The 22,268-nt window shown below is 44.0% G+C and overlaps 1 protein-coding gene across 1 annotated transcript in view; it reads left to right on the top strand.

Annotated features, from left to right (window-relative positions):
• The window catches only part of LRRC43 (leucine rich repeat containing 43), a 64,301-nt gene that overhangs the window by 32,551 nt on the left and 9,482 nt on the right, over window positions 1-22,268 (top strand). The window contains exon 7 of the mRNA XM_077461956.1: window positions 9,650-9,734. Coding sequence (XP_077318082.1) covers window positions 9,650-9,734 — 85 coding nt within the window. The remainder of the gene's footprint in view (window positions 1-9,649; window positions 9,735-22,268) is intronic.

Genomic DNA, 22,268 nt, shown 5'->3' with positions numbered 1-22,268 from the left:
TGCTGACGCTCCCATGGAGAAGGGGGATGGAGGGGGATGGTTTAGGTGGAACTGGCTAGCTGTTGCTGGGCAAGGAAAAATGCCAAAAGCTTATCACTAAGCACCGGTAATTGGAAGGGTAGAGTAGCTGCAGGCAGGGGAAAACTTATCTTGCATGCAACAGGTTACCAAGCATGGTGGGGCCTGGCCAGGGTGGGAAAATAACCCCACTGCTACTGTATGCTATAGAATTGCTGCCTGGACATCTACTCTGCATTTCTTTGTAGCAATTCAGCTCAGCTACATCACTATTAAGTACCGGCATGGAAAAACCTCTAGAGAGGCCACTGATAATCTGATGCCTGTAGGCAGAAGGGACATTTTATACACTTTAGACACTGCTGCAATTCTTTGGATCAGTCGCAATGCAGCTGGGAACATGGGTGAAAGAAAGGGAATAGCGGTAGGCAAAGGGATTTGTATCAGCACAGCATGTTAATGAAATGATGCCAGACATTTTATTTTACACCATAAGCCTTCAAAGACAGATTCAACCGTAATTCATGTGGATTTTCAGACTAATGCAATTTTTGAACGGAAAACAAAATAAATAAAAACAAATTTCGGGAGAAACTACCGTATATACTCGAGTATAAGCCGAGATTTTCAGCCTCTTTTTTGAGGCTGAAAGTGCCCCCCTCGGCTTATACTCGAGTCATCGCTGCCCGCTCGATCAGCGTGTCGAGCAGACAGACAGCGGCCATTCTATCATTCAAAAGCCGCGCCTCCGGCTCCGCCTTCGCCTGTGATAGGCGGAACACTGAATTTCCCAGCAGCCTGTGTTCCGCCTATCACGAACATCGTATCATCCTCGTACTACGGACGAGGATGATACGATGTCCGTGATAGGCGGAACACAGGCTGCTGGGAAATTCAGTGTTCCGCCTATCACAGGCGAAGGCGGAGGCTTTTGAATTTTACAATGGCCGCCGACGAAGAGGGCACGGGACGGAGGCAAGGCAAGGCACGGCACGGGACGGGACGGGACGGAGGCAAGGCAAGGCACGACACGGGACGGAGGCAAGGCACGGCGGCAAGGCACGGCACGGGACGGAGGCAAGGAGGCAAGGCACGGGACGGAGGCTCGGGACAAAGGCTCGGGACACAGGTAGGCTGGACACACACACACACACACACACACACACACACACACACACACACACATGGATGGAGACACACACACACAGGGATGGATGGATGGAGACACACACACACAGGGATGGATGGATGGATGGATGGAGACACACACACACAGGGATGGATGGATGGATGGACACACACACACACAGGGATGGATGGACGGACACACAGGGATGGACGGACACACAGGGATGGACGGACACACACACAGGGATGGACAGGCATGTCTCACCCTCGGCTTATACACGAGTCAATAAGTTTGCCAGTTTTTTTGGGGGTAAATTGGGGGCCTCGGCTTATATTCGGGTCGGCCTATACTCGAGTATATACGGTAAATAAATGAATTTTTCGGACGAAAACGAAATTCCGAAACAAAATATTTTACTCTGCACATGTCTAATGAGAAGTGGGTTACAGTAGTCCAGTCTGGAGGAGACAAAGGCAAGAAGTAGTTTTTCAGCATCAGAAAAAGAAAGACTAGGACAGAGTTTAGAAATGTTACAAAGATGGTAGAAAGAAGTCTTACATAAATGATTTATATGGGTTTCAAAAGTGAGTTGAGAATCCATTTTTACACCAATATTTGTAACTGCTGATGAGAGAGGAATGTTAGAGCCAGAAAAAGTAATGCTGGTTATAGGTGATGATTTGGTCTGGTGAGGAGTGCCAATCAAAACGACTTCAGTTTTGGAACGGTTTAATTGAAGAAAATTGTGCTCCATCCATACCTTTACCACCTCCAGACAGGTGGAGAGTACTGATAAAGATGACTGTAAAGATGGGGTTGCAGCTGTTGCATTTACATATAGCTGTGTATCATCAGCTTAACAGTGGAATTAAATTTTATGGTGGCTGATAATTTGGCCAAGGGGGGTGAGGTAGAGAATGAAAAGAATGGGGCCAAGAACTGACCACTGGGGGACACCACAAGTAACTGTATGTGGATTTGATTTAAAATGACCCAGGGAAATATACTCTGTCCGGTTTGTGAGGTATGATTTGAACCAACTGAGGGCTGTGTCATTGAGTCCAGCTGTGAAGTGGAGATGATTTAAAAGAATGCCATGGTCAACAGTATAGAATGCAGCCGAAGGTCCGGGAGGATGAGGAGGGAGGGAAAGCCAGCATCAGATGATATGAGAAGGTTGTTTGTAACTCTAAAGAGGGCAGTCTCTGTGCTGTGAGCAAAGAGGAAACCAGAAACCAGACTGAAATTTTTCAAAGAGGTTGTTATATTTGAGGTGGTCCTGAAGACGTGTGGCAACTACTTTCTCCAGTACTTTTGATATAAAGGAAAGATTTGAGATGGGCCTATAGTTAGATGGGACTTCCGGATCAAGAGTAGGTTTTTTAAGCAATGGTCTGATAATAGTGGTTTTTAAAACAGGGGGAATGTGACCAGCTTGGAGAGAATGATTTATAGCAGTGATGATCAGGGGACTTAGGACAGTAATATACATTTTTACCAGGGAGGTTGGAAGAGGGTCCAGGGAACAGGTGGAAGGTTTCATCTTCCTGATGATGTTCTGCACCTCATCTGATGACACCTCAAGAAAACAGGTTGAGAAATGATCTGTGTTTGGGGAACAATTTGGGTGAGAGGACCAGAACGAATATGTGCAATTTTTGAAGTGGAAAAAATCCATAAATTTATTGCACAGCTCTTCTGTAAGGGCAGTAAGTGGAGGGGATTTTGGTTTAAGAAGGTAGTTTACAGTGGAGAAAAGCTGCTTAGAATTTCCTGGGCTATTTCAGATGGCATTTGAGTAAAACTGTGACCTTGCCTCTTTAAGAGACTGTGCATATTTTTGTTGGTGCTCCCGGTAAATTTGATTATGAACAGTGAGACTAGAGGCTTTGAAGCGCCGCTCAAGGACCCGCCCTGCTGCCTTCATCTTACGAAGCTCATCTGTAAACCAGGGAGCTGAACAGGTGAAGGTGACTGTTCTTGTTTTAACAGGGGCATGGAGGTCCAAGAGGCTGCTAAGTTGACTGTTGTAATAATCCACTGCTTCATCAGCTGATAAAAAATGTGTGGAAAGATGCTCAAAGTCTGCTGCCAAAAGGTCTGGGTTTATGTTTTTTAGGTTTCTAAAACAGATGTTCCGCTTAGGCCTGCAAAGGCCAGAAGGGGATGGCAAATCCATAGAGATGGCCTTGTGATCCGACACACCTAGATCATACACCTGCAGGTTGGCGAGAGGAGCAGAGTTTGTAATGACCAGATCCAAGATATTCCCCCTGGTATGTATGGGGACACCAACAAGTTTCTTTAAGTTAAAACAATCCAGTAGTTGAAGAAATTCAGCTGCAAAACGGTAGAAAGGGGTGTCAACATGGATGTTCATATCGCCCAAAATTATAACATCGGCAGAGGATGTGCAGAAAGTTGTGAGAAGATTTGATATCTCAGTAATAAATGATGGGTTTGGTTTTGGTGGTCGATAAATAAGGAGAAACAGCACAGGCGTCCCGCAGGTGGTTGTCACTGTCTTTTTGCATGCGAGTCCTGGGTCTCATGGTAGCCACTTTCAAGGTCGTACCGTATGCTCAATTCCACACTCAAGTCTTGCAAAAGGAGTTCCTGTCCAAATGGGACAAATCTCCGTTGTCCCTGGATTGTCAAATTTGGGTGAGCCAGCTAGTCAGGGATTCCCTGCTCTGGTGGCTAAGGTCGCCGGGCCTTCGGTCCGGGAAGTCGTTCCTTCCTCTTCATTGGACGGTGATCACAACGGACACCAGCCTGACCGCTTGGAGGGGAGTTTGGGGCGTACAGTCAGCCCAGGGTCGGTGGACCCAGGAAAAATCCCGCCTGCCGATCAACGCGCTGGAACTTTGGGCAATCAGGCGGTGCCTGTCCACATGCTCGCAGGGGCGTCCAGTCAGGATCCAGACGGACAACGCCACGGCGGTGGCGTATGTCAACCATCAAGGGGGAACAAGGAGCTCTGCTGCAGCACTGGAGGTAGCTCACATCCTGCAGTGGGCAGAGCAGCGCATGCTGGCTCTGTCGGCCATGTACATTATGAGAGTAGAAAACTGGCAAGCGGAATACCTAAGTCGTCAGATGCTGGACCAAGGGGAATGGTCGCTACATCTGGATGTATTTTTCGGCTCCTCCTCCTCCTAAGGTGGGGCACACTAGATGTGGATCTCCTGGCTTCTCGACTCAATCGGAAGGTACAGAGGTTTGTGGCCAGGTCAAAGGATCCTTGGCTGAATGTGGCAGATGCGTTGGTGGCTCCATGGGGGCATAATCGGCTGATTTATGCCTTCCCCCTACTCAAACTTCTACCACGTCTGCTTCGCAGAGTAGAGGCCTAGGGGATTCTGGTGATTCTGATTGCCCCAAATTGGCCTCGGCGTCCATGGTACGCCGACTTAGTATGAATGGTGGCGGATGTTCCTTGGCGACTGCCGATGCGAGAGGACCTTCTGTCGCAAGGTCCGATACTTCATCCTGCTTTAACGTCACTTGCTTTAACGGCATGGCTGTTGAAAGCCAGGTGCTAAGGGACTGAGGTCTGTCGGATTCGGTAATATCCACTATGTTGAGGGCATGGAAGTCATCTTCTCAGAAGATTTATCATTGTACGTGGAAGGCCTACATCTCCATGTGTGAGGAGATGGGGTGGTGTCCACATACATATTCCGTTTCCAGGATCCTGCTGTTTTTGCAGCGAGGAGTGGATCAGAAAATTGCATTAAGCACCATTAAGGGACAGATATCAGCTTTGGCTGTTTTTTTTTCAGCGTTCCTTGGCGACTCATTCATTGGTCAGTACGTTTGTTCAGGGGGTTCGTCATGTGGCCCCTCTGGTTCGACCACCGCTGGTGCTCTCGGTGCTTCAGAAACCGCCATTTGAAAACATTAGGGAGATTCCCTTATTGACACTCTCTCAGAAAGTAGTCTTTCTAGTGGTCATTACATCTGCCAGGAGGGTTTCTGAGTTGGCGGCCTTGTCTTGCAAGTCTCCCTACTTGATCCTCCACAAGGATAAGTTGGGGCTGCGTCCACAGCCTTCGTTTCTTCCAAAAGTGTTTTTGGTCTTTCATCTAAATGAGGACATTGTGCTTCCGTCCTTATGTCCTGGAGGTGGCTTTGCATTCCTTGGACGTGATCCGGGCTCTGCGGGTGTATCTGTCTTCTACGGCTCCTTTTTGGAGGTCAGACATGCTGTTTGTATTGGTGGCTGGTCCGAAGAAGGGACTGGCGGTCTCATCGACAACCATCTCTCGGGTGATCAGACAGATTGTAGTTCAGAATTATGCCATAAGGGGACGGGCGCCTCCCTTTCCTGTTACGGCGCATTCTAACAGGGCAATTGGTGCCTCTTGGGCTTTCCGACATCAAGCGTCTGTTTCTCAGGTGTGTAAGGTGGCGATCTGGTCGTCCGTTCACACTTTCACTAAATTTTACAAGGTTGATGTGAGCGCATCTTCGGATGCTTGCTTCGGCCGCAAGGTTTTGCAGGCGGGTGTTTAAGGTTGCAACTCCTCCGTTGAGGAGCTCTGGTTGTTATGGGTGGATGTTATTGTTGATTTCTCGGGTTCCTTACTTTGGCTTCGATGCTTATTGCCACAGTGTATTGGCCTTTATTCACCAGCACTTTCAAGCATCTATCAGGCTTACTGACCGGCTAGGCCAAGGCACACCTCAGGTCTTATTAGTTAGGGTATCACATTTACAAGTGAAGACTCTGACTACAAATGACTATTACGTCTCAAGTATTACTGTTGCTGATAATAAATATGCCATATCACCTATCAACTAAACAAGTATCTGTGTTTCAGTCATGTGAATGTTGCCTTGGGAGGTTATGCTTCTTTAAACAGCAGTTCAGCAATCAAAACAGCTTTCTTTCGGAGGATAAAACTGAGCACACAACATGTGAACTGCATGATGAACCATTATTGGGCATCCATATTTTTGGAAGGGCTGACAAAATATACATAATGCTGAGGAACAATAGACCTGATTGGCTGCAGACATTGCTAGATGTGGCCATTATACAATTGGCTTTACCTTCTCTGGTGAAATATGTCAATGCAAACAAATGTCTGACTAGGCTAAGAAAAGCAAAAGTATTAGTAAAAATATGTATAGTGTTAATGTAAACCCATGTTGATTTGGCAAATACCGTGGAAAGCTCTAAAGTCACCAAATTCAAGACATTTGGTACACTAAAATGGTGACAGTCAATTGGCTGTCTAAGTCCTGCAGTTGGCCATACTTAGCCTAGTTAAAGCATGCAGTATGGTTTAACCACTTAAGGACCGCCGTATTGCCAATGTACGTCATTACAATGGCACAGGCAGGCACAAGCACGTACATGTACGTGCCTGCCTTCCAGCGGGGGGGTGGGGGGTCCGATCGGACCCCCTCCCACTGGATACGGCGGTCCGGTTCGCTGCAGGAGCGACCCGTGATGAGGGGATGGCCATTGGTTTCTGGCCATCCCCTCTCGATCGCTCCTGGCCAATGAGAAGCTTCCTCCCACTGTGTATTGTATACACAGGAAGGAGGAAGTGATGTCATTCTCCTCGGGGCGGTCTTTTTGACCGGACTACGAGGAGAAGACAGAAAGTAAGTGTGCACCAACACTACACTGACATGTAGGTACACACAGGCACACAAACCCCCCCCGATCCCCCCTCCCCCTCAGTCACAGTGTCACTGATTGCAGTGATCATTTATTTACTGATCACTGCATTCAGTGTCAGTTGTAAAAGTAAAAACTGTCAGGGCAGTTAGTGTTAGGTCCAGGGTAGCCCCCTATCACCCCCCATTAAAGGTTTAACCCCCTGATTGCCCCTAGAGTTAACCCTTTCACCCCCTTTTGCCAGTGTCACTAAGCGATCATTTTTCTGATCGCTGCATTAGTGTCGCTATTGTCGCTAGGTAGCTAGTTATTTTTTTAGGTTCACCGCCAGGTTTTTATAGCGTAGGTACCCCGATATACTACCCAATAATGGTTTTAACCCCCTGATTGCCCCTAGTTAACCCTTTCACCCCCTTTTGCCAGTGTCACTAAGCGATAATTTTTCTGATCGCTGCATTAGTGTCGCTAGTGTCGCTAGGTAGCTCGTTTTTTTTTTAGGTTCACCGCCAGGTTTTTATAGCGCTAGGTACCCCGATATACTACCCAATAATGGTTTTAACCCCCTGATTGCCCCTAGTTAACCCTTTCACCCCCTTTTGCCAGTGTCACTAAGCAATCGTTTTTCTGATCGCTGCATTAGTGTCACTAGTGTCGCTAGGTAGCTAGTTATTTTTTTAGGTTCACCGCCAGGTTTTTATAGCACTAGGTACCCCCATATACTACCCAATAATGGTTTTAACCCTCTGATTGACCCTAGTTAACCCTTTCACCAGCGATCACAGTATAAGTGTCACTGGTGACGCTGGTTAGCCAGTTAGTTATTTAGGTTCCCTTTCAGGTTTTTATATAGCGCCCAGGGACCCCCATATACTACCTAATAAAAATTTGAACCCCCTGATTGCCCCTAGTTAACCCTTTCACCAGTGATCACCGTATAAGTGTTACGGGTGACTCTGGTTAGTTTGCTTTTTATAGCATCAGGGCACCCACCATTTATTACCCAATAAAGGTTTAACCCCCTGATCACCCGGCGGGTGATATCAATTAGGTTTTAGGGTCAGGGTCTGCGTCGACCCAGGCAGCGCTAGGTTAGTGCCAGTACCGCTAACACCCACACGCAAAGCATAAACCTCCCGTAGTGGTATAGAATGTGAACAGATCAATATCTGATCAGATCTATACTAGCGTCCCCAGCAGTTTAAGGTTCCAAAAAAACGCATTGTTAGCGGGATCAGCCCAGATACCTGCTGGCACCTGCGTTTTGCCCCTCCGCCCAGCCCACCCAAGTGCAGTATCGATCGATCACTGTCACTTACAAAACACTAAACACATAACTGCAGCGATCGCAGAGTCAGGCCTGATCCCTGCGATCGCTGTTTTTTTTTTGGTAGCATTTTATATTTAAATCCGGAAGGCAGTGCTTGGTTTTCGGGGTCCCGTACGTGGCTAGGCTCCCAAAAAGTCCCCCACATGTGGTATCCCCATACTCGGGAGAAGCAGTAGAATTTATTTTGGGGTGTAACTTGACTTATGCCCATAGCATGTGTGAGCAATATATCATTTAGTGACAACTTTGTGCAAAAAAAAATTTTTTTTGAAATTCCTGCAACTTGTGGCAAAATATAAAATATTTCATGGACTCAACATGCCTCTCAGTAAATAGCTTGGGGTGTCTACTTTCCAAAATGGGGTAATTTGGGGGGGTTTTGTATTATTTTGGCATTTTATGGCCTTCGAAACTGTGATAGGTAGTGAGGAGTGAAATCAAAAATTTGCACCCTTAGAAATCCTGAAGGCAGTGATTGGTTTTCGGGGTCCCGTACGCGGCTAGACTCCCAAAAAGTCCCACATATGTGGTATCCCTATACTCAGGAGAAGCAGCAGAATATATTTTGGGGTGCAATTCCACATATAACTATGGCATGTGTGAGCAATATATCATTTAGTGACAACTTTTTGTAAACTTTTTTTTTTTGTGTGTCATTATTCAATCACTTGGGACAAAAAAAAAAAATATTCAATGTGCTCAATATGCCTCTCCACAACTTCCTTGGGGTCTCTACTTTCCAAAATGGCGTCATTTGGGGGGGGGTTTATACTGCCCTGCCATTTTAGCACCTCAAGAAATTAGATAGGCAGTCGTAAATTAAAAGCTGTGTAAATTCCAGAAAATGTACTCTAGTTTGTAGACGCTATAACTTTTGCGCAAACCAATAAATATACGCTTATTGACATTTTTCTTTACTAAAGACATGTGGCTGAATAAATTTTGCCCTAAATGTATGACTAAAATTGAGTTTATTTGATTTTTCTTATAACAAAAAGTAGAAAATATCATTTTTTCTCAAAATTTTCGGTCTTTTTCCATTTATATCGCAAAAAATTAAAATCGCAGAGGCAATCAAATAGCATCAAAAGAAAGCTCTATTTGTGGGACGAAAAGGACGCAAATTTTGTTTGGGTGCAATATTGCATGACCGCGCAATTACCAGTTAAAGCAGCGCAGTGCGAAATTGTAAAAAGACCTCTGGTCCTTAGGGTGTTTATTGGTCCGGGGCTGAAGTGGTTAAAGAAGAACTACACTTTTTTTAATTTTTTTTTCTATAAATAAATAAAGGCCAGGAGCTACAAATACTGTCACTGCTGGAGAAATTTCCCTTCATTTCTTCTCTCCTATGACAAGGATCACTATGACAAGCGAAGAGAAATCTCCATATAAAGGAGCAGCAATTCATCTCTAACCTTTCCCTCCTTTAAACAATAGGGGTGTGCAGATAATCTTTTCTTCAGTTAGACATCATAATGTTGATGAATCTGCCCTGGCTTATAAAAGTGCTTTGAATTGAATTATTATTTTGTCATTGCAGCCTGAAAGGTACCAAAATCAACAGCTGACAACCCCAGAAGAAGGTGTAACCCTACTAAACTCACCGACTTCTCACTTTCACACTGGTAATAGAATTTTTATTCTACAACATAAAAAGAAAGTAAGGATGTAATATGCCATGTCAAATGTTTAATTTTCACTCATTAAGTGGAAAATATGCGATGTATAACAAACATGGTATCGAAAGATTTTAGACTACCATTTATGGCGAATTATGGTTTCCAACCTTCCATGTTGCCTTACTCATTTGTTCCGCAGAGTATTCCTGCGTTAGAGGAGCATCTCTGTGGTCTTCATTCCACTTAGGTACAAGTCCAGGAGGCTTCGCGTCATGCTAATTATAGGTACAGACCCCATGCTGACCGCAGACGCCTGCCTGCGCCTTCCTACCAGGTTGGGGACAGGGTCTGGCTGTCATCTCGCAACCTCCGGCTTTGTGTTCCCTCACTGAAGTTTGCACCTCGGTTTATTGGGCCTTTCCGTATCCTTCACAGGATTAACCCAGTGGCTTACGCGTTGGACCTTCCTCCTAGTATGAGCATCTCAAATGTGTTTCATGCCTCCTTATTGAAACCGTTGGTCTGTAACCGGTTTACCACCTCAGTGCCATGTCGTCACCCTAATCAGGTTGAGAACCATGAGGAGTATGAGGTACAATCCATTGTTGACTCCCGTAGGTTCCGTGGGCACATACAGTACTTGGTGCATTGGAAGGGGTACGGTCCAGAGGAAGGCTCCTGGGTTTCATCTTCTGACGTACATGCCCCTGTCCTCCTCCGCGAGTTCCATAGATGGTTTCCCCTCAAGTCCGGTGGCCCTCTGAGGGAGAAGGGTCATTGAGGAGGGGGTACTGTCAGGGCTGGCTTAGTCCTTCCTTCTCTGGGCTGGCCGCTCAGCTGTTGGCTAATTGCCAGCTCTCTTCTCTCTCCACAGTTACCAGCTGTTCCCGATGATGCTCGTCTGACCTGCCTACTTAAAGCCTTCCAGCTCACTTCCACCTCTGCCTTTGCGTTGGTCACATCACAAGAAACCATATCCTGCGGTTTGTTTCAAGACTGGCTTGCTGACATCCCTCCTGGCTCCTTATCCTGCTTGCAGTTGCTCTACTTGGATCCCTGACTTATTACCCGATCTGGTTATTGAACTTTGGACTGGCTGACTACCCAATCTGGTTACTGGACTCTGGCTATGCTTAACTACGCTTTTTCTATTTACCTTTTTTATTTTTATTAATAAACAAGTGTGATTTAATTGTACTTCTGTCTCAGTCTGATTCATGGTTTCTCACACTTTCCTATTCATGCATGGCTAAAGAAGCTTATGTATGCTGAATGGGAACATCTGGATAAACAATATTATCCTCCTAAGAGATTCTCCACACTTTATCCTATGGAAGAGGATTTCTATAAAAAATGGGGGGTTCCAGCGATTGATGCTGCAATCCCCTCAGTGAACAAGAATCTCACATGTCCGGTGGATAATGCGTTAATATTAAAGGATCCAACAGATAAAAAGATAAAAAGTTGGAACTTCTTTCTAAAAGCCATATGTCTTTGGCAAGTTCAGTAGCGCAGCCGGTTCTTGGCACAATTGGTGTATCCCAGTCCATTAAGGAACAGTTTGAGGAGATACTTAAAATTCTGCCTGATCAGCAGGCTCAGCAATGGGCTGGTGTATCAGATGCACTGTGTTTCACAGTAGATGCCATGAAAGATTCTATTATTCAAGCCTCACGGCTTATGCTTGGACTAGTGCATTCTTGCAGAGTTCTATGGCTGAAAAATTGGTCAGCTGAAGCACGGTGTAAAAAGCTTTTAGCTAGTTTCCCTTTTCATGGGGAATGGTTATTTGGAGACGATCTGGATAAATACATCAAAAGAATCTCTAATGGGAAAAGCTCTCTTTTACCAGTAAAGAAGAGGTTCAAACATTTTTCCTTTAAACGTGCTGCCTCACCTGTACCAGGGGCATCAGTCTCTAGGCAGTCTCGATGGCCTCAACCGTCAGGTTAAAGGGGAAGACCCCAAGGGCAGCACCAAGGCCAGAAGAGATCTTGGGGCAGAAAGCCCACAAAACAGAATGCTAAAACCTCCTTATGAAGGGGCGCCCCCGCTCACTCGGGTGGGGGGAAGGTGAGTTCCGAGAGTTTCCGTCTCCTCACTTTCTAAGGTCAAATGTTCCCAAGGACCCAGAGAAAAATAAGTCTCTCCTTCTAGCTGTGGTTCATCTATTATCCCAGTCGGTGATATCAGAGGTCCCTTTAGTGGAACAGGGCAAAGGTTTTTATTCAAACCTTTTCACGGTTCCAAAACCAAGCAAGACCCATTCTAGATCTGAAAGATCTGAATCGGCACTTAAACATCTGATCCGATCGATTGTTTCCATCCTGCAAGGAGGGGAGTTTTTGGCTTCTTTAATCGATATCAAAGATGCATATGTCCACGTGCTAATATTTCCCACTCACCAGAAATTTCTGCGCTTCAAAATAGAAAATCATTATTTTCAGTTTGTGGCCCTGCCATTCATTCTAGCCACAGCACCACGGTGTTCTCAAAATTTCTGGACCTCCTTTAGCCAGATTAAGGGCTCAAGGCATAACGGTCCTAGCCTATTTAGACAATATACTTTTAATAGGTCATTCAGTTTCAAGTCTAAACCAGAGACTGGTCACAGTTGTAAACTACCTGGAATCTCTAGGTTGGATTCTCAACCTAGAAAAATCCTCCTTGAAACCATCAAGGAGAATGCAGTACTTGGAACTGGTCATAGATACCATACAGAAAAAGGTATTTTTACCCCAGACAAGAATCGGTTCCATTTTAGGACTGATTCAACTCATCAAAGCAAAGAGAAATCCTTCCATTAGATTATTCATGAGATTGTAGCGGAAAATGATGGCCTCCTTTGAGGCCGTCCCTTACGCACAGTTTCAATCAAGACTGCTTCAAAGCCCCATCCTGTTGGCCTGGAACAAAAAGGTTCAGGCCTTGGATTTTCTAATACGCTTGGCTCCCGATGTGCATCAGAGCCTAAATTGGTGGTTGGTATCCAGCAACCTCCAAAAGAGAAAATCGTTTCTACCAGTCTCCTGGAAAGTGGTGACAACAGATGCCAGCCTTCTAGGCTGGGGAGCAGTCCTGGAAGAAGATTCTGTCCAAGGGAGGTGGTCCAAGTTGGAGAGGATCTTGCCTATCAACATTATGGAGATTCTGCAGTTTGTCTGGCCCTAAAGTCTTGGACGGTCAGACTAAGGGATTGTCCTGTCAGGATTCAGTCCGTCAATGCCACGGCTGTGGCTTACATCAATCACCAGGGGGGCATGAGAAGTCGTGCAGCCCAAAAAGAGGTCAATCATGTTCTAGCTTGGGCAGAACACAACATTCCTTGCCTGTCGGCAATATTAATTCCGGAAATAGAAAAGTAGCAGGCGGACTAATGAGTCGCCAACAATTCTTTCCGGGCGAATGGTCTCTTCATCCCAACATCTTCCTAGCAATATGTCAGAGATGGGGTACTCCGGACGTGGACCTGTTCACGTCCAGATTCAACAACAAGGTCGACAACTTTGTGTCGAGAAAAAGGGATCCGCTAGCATGCGGAACAGATGCATTAGTCTTCCCATGGGATCAGTTTTCACTGATCTATGCGTTTCCTCCAGTTCTGCTACTTCCACGTCTTCTTCGCAGGATGAAGCAGGAATGAAAGGAGGTAATTCTGGTGGTCCCAGCGTGGCCCAGAAGATCTTGGTTTGCCGAGATCATAAAGATGGCGGTGGGAGTCCCTTGGACTCTGCCATTATGGCCAGACCTTCTCGCACAAGGTCCCATATTCCATCCTACCTTACAGAAGCTAAATTTATTGGTTTTATTGATTGGCTATTGAGACCCACATTCTAAAGGATTGTGGGTTGTCTCCTTCGGTAGTGTCTACCTTGATTAATGCCAGGAATCTGGCTTCCAGAATCATTTACTATAGAGTCTGGAAGGCATATGTTTCTTGGTGTGGATCCAGGGGTTGGCACCCCAGGAAATATGTCATAGGTAGGATCCTTGATTTCCTGCAAATGGGATTAGAAATTAAGCTGGCATTGAGTACTATCAAGGGCCAGATCTCGGCCTTGTCAGTATTTTTTCAAGGGGCTCTTGCTTCCCACTTTCTGGTGCGTAGCTTTATACAGGGGGTAACATGGATCAATCCCCCTATCAAGGCACCTCTAAATCCTTGGGATTTAAACTTGGTCTTATTAGCTTTGCAGAATCAGCCTTTTAAACCTTTATGAGAAATTCCCTTGGTTCTTTTGACTAGAAAGATAATCTTTCTGGTTGCCCTTTCTTCTGCTAGAAGAGTATCGGAACTAGCGGCTCTGTCTTGTAAAGAGCCATATTTGATCATGCATAAGGTAGTTTTATGTCATCATCCTGATTTCCTTTAAACTAATGATTTCACTTAAACCAAGATCTTGTTCTTCCTTCTTTCTTCCCAGAGCCTCAGTCTAGGGAAGAGAAGGCACTACATTCCCTTGATGTAGTAAGAGCGGTCAGAGTGTATTTGAAGGCGACCACTCAGATTCGCAAAACAGATGTTTTATTTGTACTGCCAGAAGGTCCAAAAAGGGGACTGGTAGTATCAAAATCTACTATTTCCAAATGTATTTGTCAAGTCATTATTCAGGCTTATGGTTTAAAGAAGAAAATTCCTCCTTTTCATGTTAAAGCACACGCAACCAGGACGATTAGTGCCTCTTGGGCAGTGCATCATCAGGCCGCAACTTGGTCTTCAGTTCATACGTTTACCAGATTTTATCAAATCAATGTTAAAGGTCATGAGGAAATTGCCTTTGGGCGCAGTGTACTGCAGGCTGCAGTATGAGTCATCTGGCCTCCTTTTTATTGTTGTTTCTCCCTCCCTTCAGTTGCCATTGCTATGGGACATCCCACATAGTAAGTACTATGGCTCTGTGTCTCCTGATGTAAGAAAAGAAAACAGGATTTTTAAAACAGCTTACCTGTAAAATCATTTTCTTTGATGTAAATCAGGGGACACAGAGGTCCCTCCCTTCTTGCTATACACTTGTATCACTTGGCTACAAAACTGAGGACTCCCAGTAGTGGGAGGGGTTATATAGGGAGGACACTTTTTGCCTTAGGGCATGCCAGTGTCCATCACCTATCAGTGGCCCTATAACCCACATAGTAAGTACTATGGCTCTATGTCCTGATGTACATCAAAGAAAATAATTTTATAGGTAAGCTGTTTTAAAAATCCTGTTTTTCCAGTGTGCTGCACAGTGGCAAATACTGTGAAAGCATAATACCCCCTTGGGGTGGGGTGAATGATTCCGGTGAGTGCATTTCTTATGGGGCACCTTTTAAGATGCACTGAAAAGCGTTTGAGAAGAGCACCTGTCATTTTATTTTTATTTAATTTAATTATTTCATGTTATTGGGACTTTTCAGTGCACCAGCACTTTCTTATCATAGGACATTATATATGTTTTATGCCTGTTGTTATATATGATTATTATCACAGCAGATAATTGGTTTTAGCATTGTGGTTTTTGCACAGGAGGAATATACCATAAACACGGGTTGGATTGGTACCAATCTGCATTCTAGCAACAGCATATCCGGTTGTTGTAATAATCACTCAGATCATTTGCAAATTTGCAAATTTTATTTTGCATTATTTGCACAGTTACTATACCAGGTATTCAGTAGAACTTTCTGGAAAGAAGTGGGAGGTCTCAGTGATGCTGCCTGTAAGTCATCACTCAACCCTGACCCAGAAGAAAATCATTAAATGTAACCATATTGCTACACTTAGAGGTGCCTTTCTTCACTTTTATACTTTATAGCTCCTGCTGGATTTTACTTCTAATCCCCTTGTGGAGGTTTCCATTTGTAAATGGACAGTTTATGGTTACACAACCCATCACATTGTTATAATCTTTTTATAAGGACTAGAAATGAAAGGATTTATGAATAAATGGTTGTGGAATGAATCATTTGAGTTTCCATTATTTCTTATGGGGAAATTTGCTTTGATATACAAGTGCTTTGGATTACAAGCATGTTTCTGGAACGAATTATGCTTGCAATCCAAGGTTTTACTGTGTATTACATCTTTGTTCTTGGAATTAGTAATCCTAAATAGTAACCCCAGTATTGTTTTACTATTTCACTCCCCAAGGTCTCCTACATATAAAACTAGAATTGCAAAAATGTTTACTTCTGAATCCTCCATGCGTCTGTTCTAGAGGTAATATAAACACACTTTTTGCTGAAATTGCACAAAAGGAGTTCCCAAATTGACTGACTTGCAGGGAGAATATTATAATCAGCACAATAGATCTGTATTTAGAAACACAAATATATGTTTTATGACCAGCTTTGCATTATAGTTTCCCAGGAAATATACTTCTTGTTTAAAATAATCCCATAGCAAAATTTGACACAAGACTGCACAGAAACAGATGAGCAAAATAAGTGCATTGGGTAATTTTTTCATTTCCCAGATATGCTGTTAAGTATGGGTTTTCCTGAAAAAATAGAAATACATGTGTATTGCCAGTGGTAGTAAAGTTTAACCCTTACTGGTTGAAAAGAAGGTAGTTATAAAAATAAAGCTGTCTATCTTACAGTGTTAATATTATCCACTGCTTTGAATTACTGTACAGATTGTTCTTCTCATTGCTATAATGTAATATATACTTGGTCCTTTTAGACTTTAACCACTTGACCTCTGGAAGATTTACCCCTTCAAGACCAGGCCATTTTTTGTGATACCCATTTATGACCAGGCCAGAGGCGGTTCTAGGCTTTGTGAGGCCATAGGGAAAACCTAGGCATGAGGCCCCACTCACGCTCATAACGGGAGAAATAATTCAAGCAATAAAAAAAAAAACTGTATAAATTACACATATTAACAGCTTTAAAGTGTTGGTGTCCATGTCTATCTTAATTCTCCTGTCAATGCTCTCTATCTCAGCTCTGGTGTCAGTGCTCTCTATCTTGGTCCTGGTGTCAGTGAGGTTGATAGCAGCGGAAAAGCCAATCAGCAGGCAGTGCTAGCGCAGAATACAGAGTGCCCGGCCCACCATGGCTGAGGTCAGCACTGGACTGGGCTGGGACCTCCCGACACCACAGTGGAGCTCTGCATAGGTGGGGGTAAGGGCAGGGTGGAGGGAGCGGTCAGGGGCTGTCAATCACAGTTTGGCACACTAGCACAGGACTAAGCTGCCCTGACTGTGGCACCGATAACCAGGAGGAAGGGAGTGGGGGGGATGGGGCAGGGGTGGATATAAAGGCCAGTGGCTGTGGCTAAAGAATGCTGGAGGAGCTGGAATGGGAGCTGGCGCTCTCTCATGCTGGTGATCGCTGACTGGAGAAGGGGTTGTGACATGGTAGCTGTGCTGTGCCTCTCCCTGCATCTGGAGCCGCGAATCTCCCCTTCTTGATTGACAGCCCCAGAGAGGGGTGGCTCGGACTCCTCATCAGCTCTTCTCTCCTACCTCCCCCTTCCATCAGCTCCATACAGCCCTGGCGAGGTTTCCTCCCCAGCAGGATCCTCCTCTTCCCTTCTGCTTACCAGTCAGATGCTGGATGCCTCCTCCGGGTGTGGGGGGATTGATCAGAGCAGCATTCCAGAGGTGGGTGATGGGGAGCGATCTGCATCTCCAGAGCAGCGGGAATATTTATTTGTATCATTTTGCTCCTGCTGTTGGAATAAGTTTCCTCCACTTCTCCTCCCCCGGTCAAAACAGCGCTGGTCCCGCCTCCTCCCCAAGACACAGCCACGGTTCCATCCTCTCTCTCCACAAAGCTCATATACATGAACCCTCTGCTCGCTGGAGTGCATCGCCGCTGCAGCAGCATTGTCAGTAGAGGCGGCTCTTCATTTAGGCAAATGAGGTGGTCACGAGGCCTTAGGCGACTGCCTAATTTGCCTTATTAGAGACTAGGCCATTTTTTGCGATACGACACTGATAATTGTGTGGTTGTGTGACACTGTACCCAAAAAAAGTATCTCTTTTTTTTAGTGCCCTTTCACACGGACATGTCGGTGTATGGGTCCGCCCGTGTGAAAGAGACCTTACCCACAAAAAGAGCTTTCTTTTGGTGGTATTTGATCACATTTGTGTTTTTTTATTTTTCATTTTTTGTGTTATAAACAAAAAAAGACTGACAATTTTGAAAAATATATATATAAATAAATATATATATATATATATATATATATATATATATATATATATATATATATATATATATATATTTACTTTCTGCTATAAAACACATTCAATAAAAAAATTGAAAAAAATCGAATTTCTTCTTAAATTTAGGCCAACATATATTCTGCTACATATTTTTGGTAAAAAAAAAAATCCTATTAAGTGTATATGTTGATTGGTTTGTGCAAACACAAACTCCATCCCTTGTTTACATAGGTAGATTGCATTTCTGCCTCTCTGCTTGATGATCGGCGGGAGCTGGAGGACATCGAGTACCCAGCACCCACCCATCGGCTTCCACTGTGTGTAACCACAGCGGAAGCGAGCCACCAGCAGCTGCATGTGTACCCCCCTACTCGGAAGTGCAGGATATGTATATATATTAAAAAGAAAAACTGTGCTATTTTTTTAAAAGGACTAAGCTGCAACTAAAATGCATTATACGACACCAAAACAGAAATAAAACAAGTAAAGCTGCGCTAAAATAACTGATGGGACACCAACCGGGGAAGTTGGAGTGAAGTGCACTTATCACTGGCGAACAGTTGACGTAAACAAATATATGTTAAAACTAGTAAAAACCTGTATGGCAGTATGTGAATAAAGAAACATAAATTGTTTACAAATATGAGTTAACAAACACCACAAAAAATTTGCAAATTAATTAATAAAACTCAATCCTATGATAAAAATATACACAGATGATGATAAGTGGTAATAGTGAACAAAAACATAAGTGACGTTAATAAATTACATAAATACGGAATGAATTGTCAACTAGCTGGCATAGTGTAAAACCTTGTAAAAAGTCAAATGGACACTTACATTCACATTGAGTAAAAACAGCAGAAACAACTCTCGACAGAAGCCCATTCTCTTCCGGGACTCACACAGCGTGAGTCCCGCAGTGACGTCAGAGGAGCGGCGTGCTGACGTCACTGCGTGCTGCGTGAGTCCCAGAAGGGAATGGGCTGCTGTCGAGAGCCGGCCGGCTCGACGATTTTGTTTCTGCTGTTTTTACTCAACGTGATTGTAAGTGTACATTTGACTTTTTACAAGTTTAATAAATAGTAAGGTTTTACACTATGCCAGATTCTCTTCTCTGGCCCTGTTTGGATGAGGATGATCGCTGTTATGATAGAGGAGCGTGGTGCTTGCCATTAAGATCCTAGGCTGGATTATTAGCCATTTGTGCTTCTGGGTCCCCTGTAACGAGGGACCACATCGTTCCACTAAGCGGCAATGTGTACCTAGGTGGAGGCACTTTCCCTTTCTTCTTAGCCCTTGTACACACGGTCGGACATTCCGACAACAAAATCCGTTGGATTTTGTCCGACGGATTTTGTCCGAAACTGGTGTTGCATACACACGGTTGGACAAAGTTGTCGGAAAATCCAATCATTCTGAACGTGATGACGTTATTTCGTTACGACGGGACTTCATTCAGGCTAGTAGCCAATAGCTTTGGTCTAGGAATTTGATCTGAGCATGCGTGGCACTTTGTCCGATCGGAATTCTCTACACACAATCGGACAAAGTCCGATCGGATTATGTTGTCGGAAAGTTTTATAGCCCAGCTCTAAAACTTTGTCCGTCGGAAATTACGATGGAAACAGTCCGATGGAGCCCACACACAGTCGGATTATCCGACAACGCGGTCCGATCGGACATTTTCCGTCGGAATGTCCGACCGTGTGTACAAGGGCTTACAGTTATTGTGGTGTTTGGATTAATGTCACCGTGATCAAGTCACCCGCATTATGTGCATGGACATTTATTTGCATTTTTCAGCAATCTTATGTCACATTTATTCACTGCTAGTTGACAATTCCGTATTTATGTAATTTATTAACGCCACTTATGTTTTTGTTCACTATTGCCACTTATCATCTGTGTATATTTTTATCATAGGATTGGGTTTTATTAATTAATTTTCACATTTTTAGTGGTGTTTGTTAACTCATATTTGTAAACATTTTATGTTTCTTTATTCACATACTGCCATACAGGTTTTTACTAGTTTTAACATATATTTGTTTACATCAACTGTTCGCCAGTGATAAGTGCACTGCTCCAACTTCCCCAGTTGGTGTTCCATTAGTTATTTTAGCACAGCTTTACTTGTTTTATATCATATGTATATATACTGTATTTGATCCAGCACACAGTTACCGCCCTGAAGCAGTAAAACTGCTATAGGGCAGTCGGCAAGCAGTTAAAGTATAACTAAAGGCAAAACTTTTTTCTTAGCTTTGGATAGAATAGAGATGGAATAGAACAGGTGTTTGTTGCTGTCTGTGGCCCCGTTAGGAAGATTCACCATCTCTATTTGTCTTGTTTACCATTATCATTGAGAATTAAAGTAAAAGAAAATCCTAAATTTTGAGTTGGCCGCAGAAAAGTAACAGAGGGGAAATTTTCGAATGGGGATACGAGTTCTGGTGATCTAGGGGCCTAAGGGATTGCTTTAATTTGCAGGGATTTCCTCCCACTTCCTGTTTTGGCTTTGGGAGGAAAGTGACAGTAAATCTCCCTCCCTTACTCTATTCAGAATATATATATAAAAAATAAAAAAGTTTTGCCTATAGTTCTATTTTATTTCTTTTTTTATTCTTTTTATTGGGTTTCAAATTTAGATACAAAACAGAGCATATCAGGCATACCCAGGCTTGGTCCACATACATGACAATAAAACAAACAGTATAAAAAATAAAATAAAATCTTAAACAGTAGTGCTGCTATGGGCACTAGAACAAAACTACACGCTCCAATAACTTCTGAGATTGTTAAGCCCCGTACACACGGGATTGCCTGCTGAGTTTTTCCTTCAGATTTACCAAAACCATATAATATGAGGTCAAACCTTAGGAGTTTCAATGTGTATGCAATCAGGCAGGCCATTCTACTACATGGTTTTGGTAAATCTGAAGGAAAAACTCAGCAGACAATCTGATAGTGTGTACGGGGCTTAAGCGTATTGTAGGTATCAGCTACTCAGGGGGTAGTTTTAAACTACATTTAATAGGATGGAAGTCACAATTATTAGACATGTGGCTTGGACGTGGGTTCAACTACATATACATGTCCACCTGGTCCTTTGTAAGGCAATCCACTAATTAGGATAATCAGGGTTAGTATTAGTATTTGGTCCTCTACCCAAATGCCCCAAACCTTGTGGAATTTTTTAGGGCATCCTCTCGTTAAATAGGTGGGCTTGTACAGTGGTAAATTGACATTAATTATTTTTTCCCACAAGGTTAGGGTTGGAGCAGATGGGGATTTCCATTGGAGAAGAATAATTTTCCTTGCGTAAAATAATAGTAATCCTATCAGCGTCCTGGAGGCCGAAGATGAGCCAGGGTTCCACCAAACCCAGCAAACAAACCTCCACTGTCCAGGGCACATGAATAGTGGTCACAGATTGTATGACGAAGACCACCGCTTCCCAGAGAATTTGAATATTAGGGCATTGCCAGAATACGTGGATAAAGTCTGCTGAGTTTGCTGCACGCCGCCAACACTCCGCAGGAACAGAGGGATATATTCTGTGTAAACTGGTGCAGGTGTAATGTAGATCCTATGCAGAAGTTTGTACTAAATTAACCTGTCCCTTGCAGAAACCAGCTGTAGAAAGGCACATTCCCATATTTCCTCCCAACCATCCTCCAAGCTAAGGATGTCCAGTGCCCATTAAGATTTAAGAGCTTCCAACCCCGAGTGGACAAAGGGACACATGGCCTATAGTTCTATTTTAAACCTGAACTCCAGGTGAACAGCTAAATACACAGGTGAAATACATTTATCAGTGCTGGTCTACCTTTGTGATTCTGTCTATACCAGTGATGGCGAACCTTGGCACCCCAGATGTTTTGGAACTACATTTCCCATGATGCTCAACTATACCGCAGAGTGCATGAGCATCATGGGAAATGTAGTTCCAAAACATCTGGGGTGCCAAGGTTCGCCATCACTGGTCTATACAGTCCAAAAATGCACACAGCTCTACCATACAGCACAGTCCTTCCTGGCAGGCGAGGGGATCTGATCTTTCTCTGGTGCAATTTCACTTACACTTACAAGTTTTCTCCCCATTCTCATCCTGTAAGTGGATAGAGAAAGGAGTAACAGAAAACTGCTGAGCTCATTCCTTTGCTCTTCCATCCTATCACAGTGGTGGCGAACTTTGGCACCCCATATGTTTTGGAACTACATTTCCCATGATGCTCAACTATACTGCAGAGTGGATGAGCATCACGGGAAATGTAGTTCCAAAACATTTGGGGTGCCAAGGTTCGCCATCACTGCCAGTTCAGCATACTTCTTGCCAGTAGTGTATTTAGGTTTTGTGCTGCCCTAGGCCTGACTAAAC

This window comes from Lithobates pipiens, unplaced genomic scaffold, assembly GCF_037356315.1.
Source record: "Lithobates pipiens isolate NorthernLeopardFrog02 unplaced genomic scaffold, aLitPip1_a1.2 Scaffold_3, whole genome shotgun sequence".
NCBI lineage: Eukaryota > Metazoa > Chordata > Amphibia > Anura > Ranidae > Lithobates > Lithobates pipiens.
This window is presented reverse-complemented; position numbering and strand designations above follow the sequence as displayed.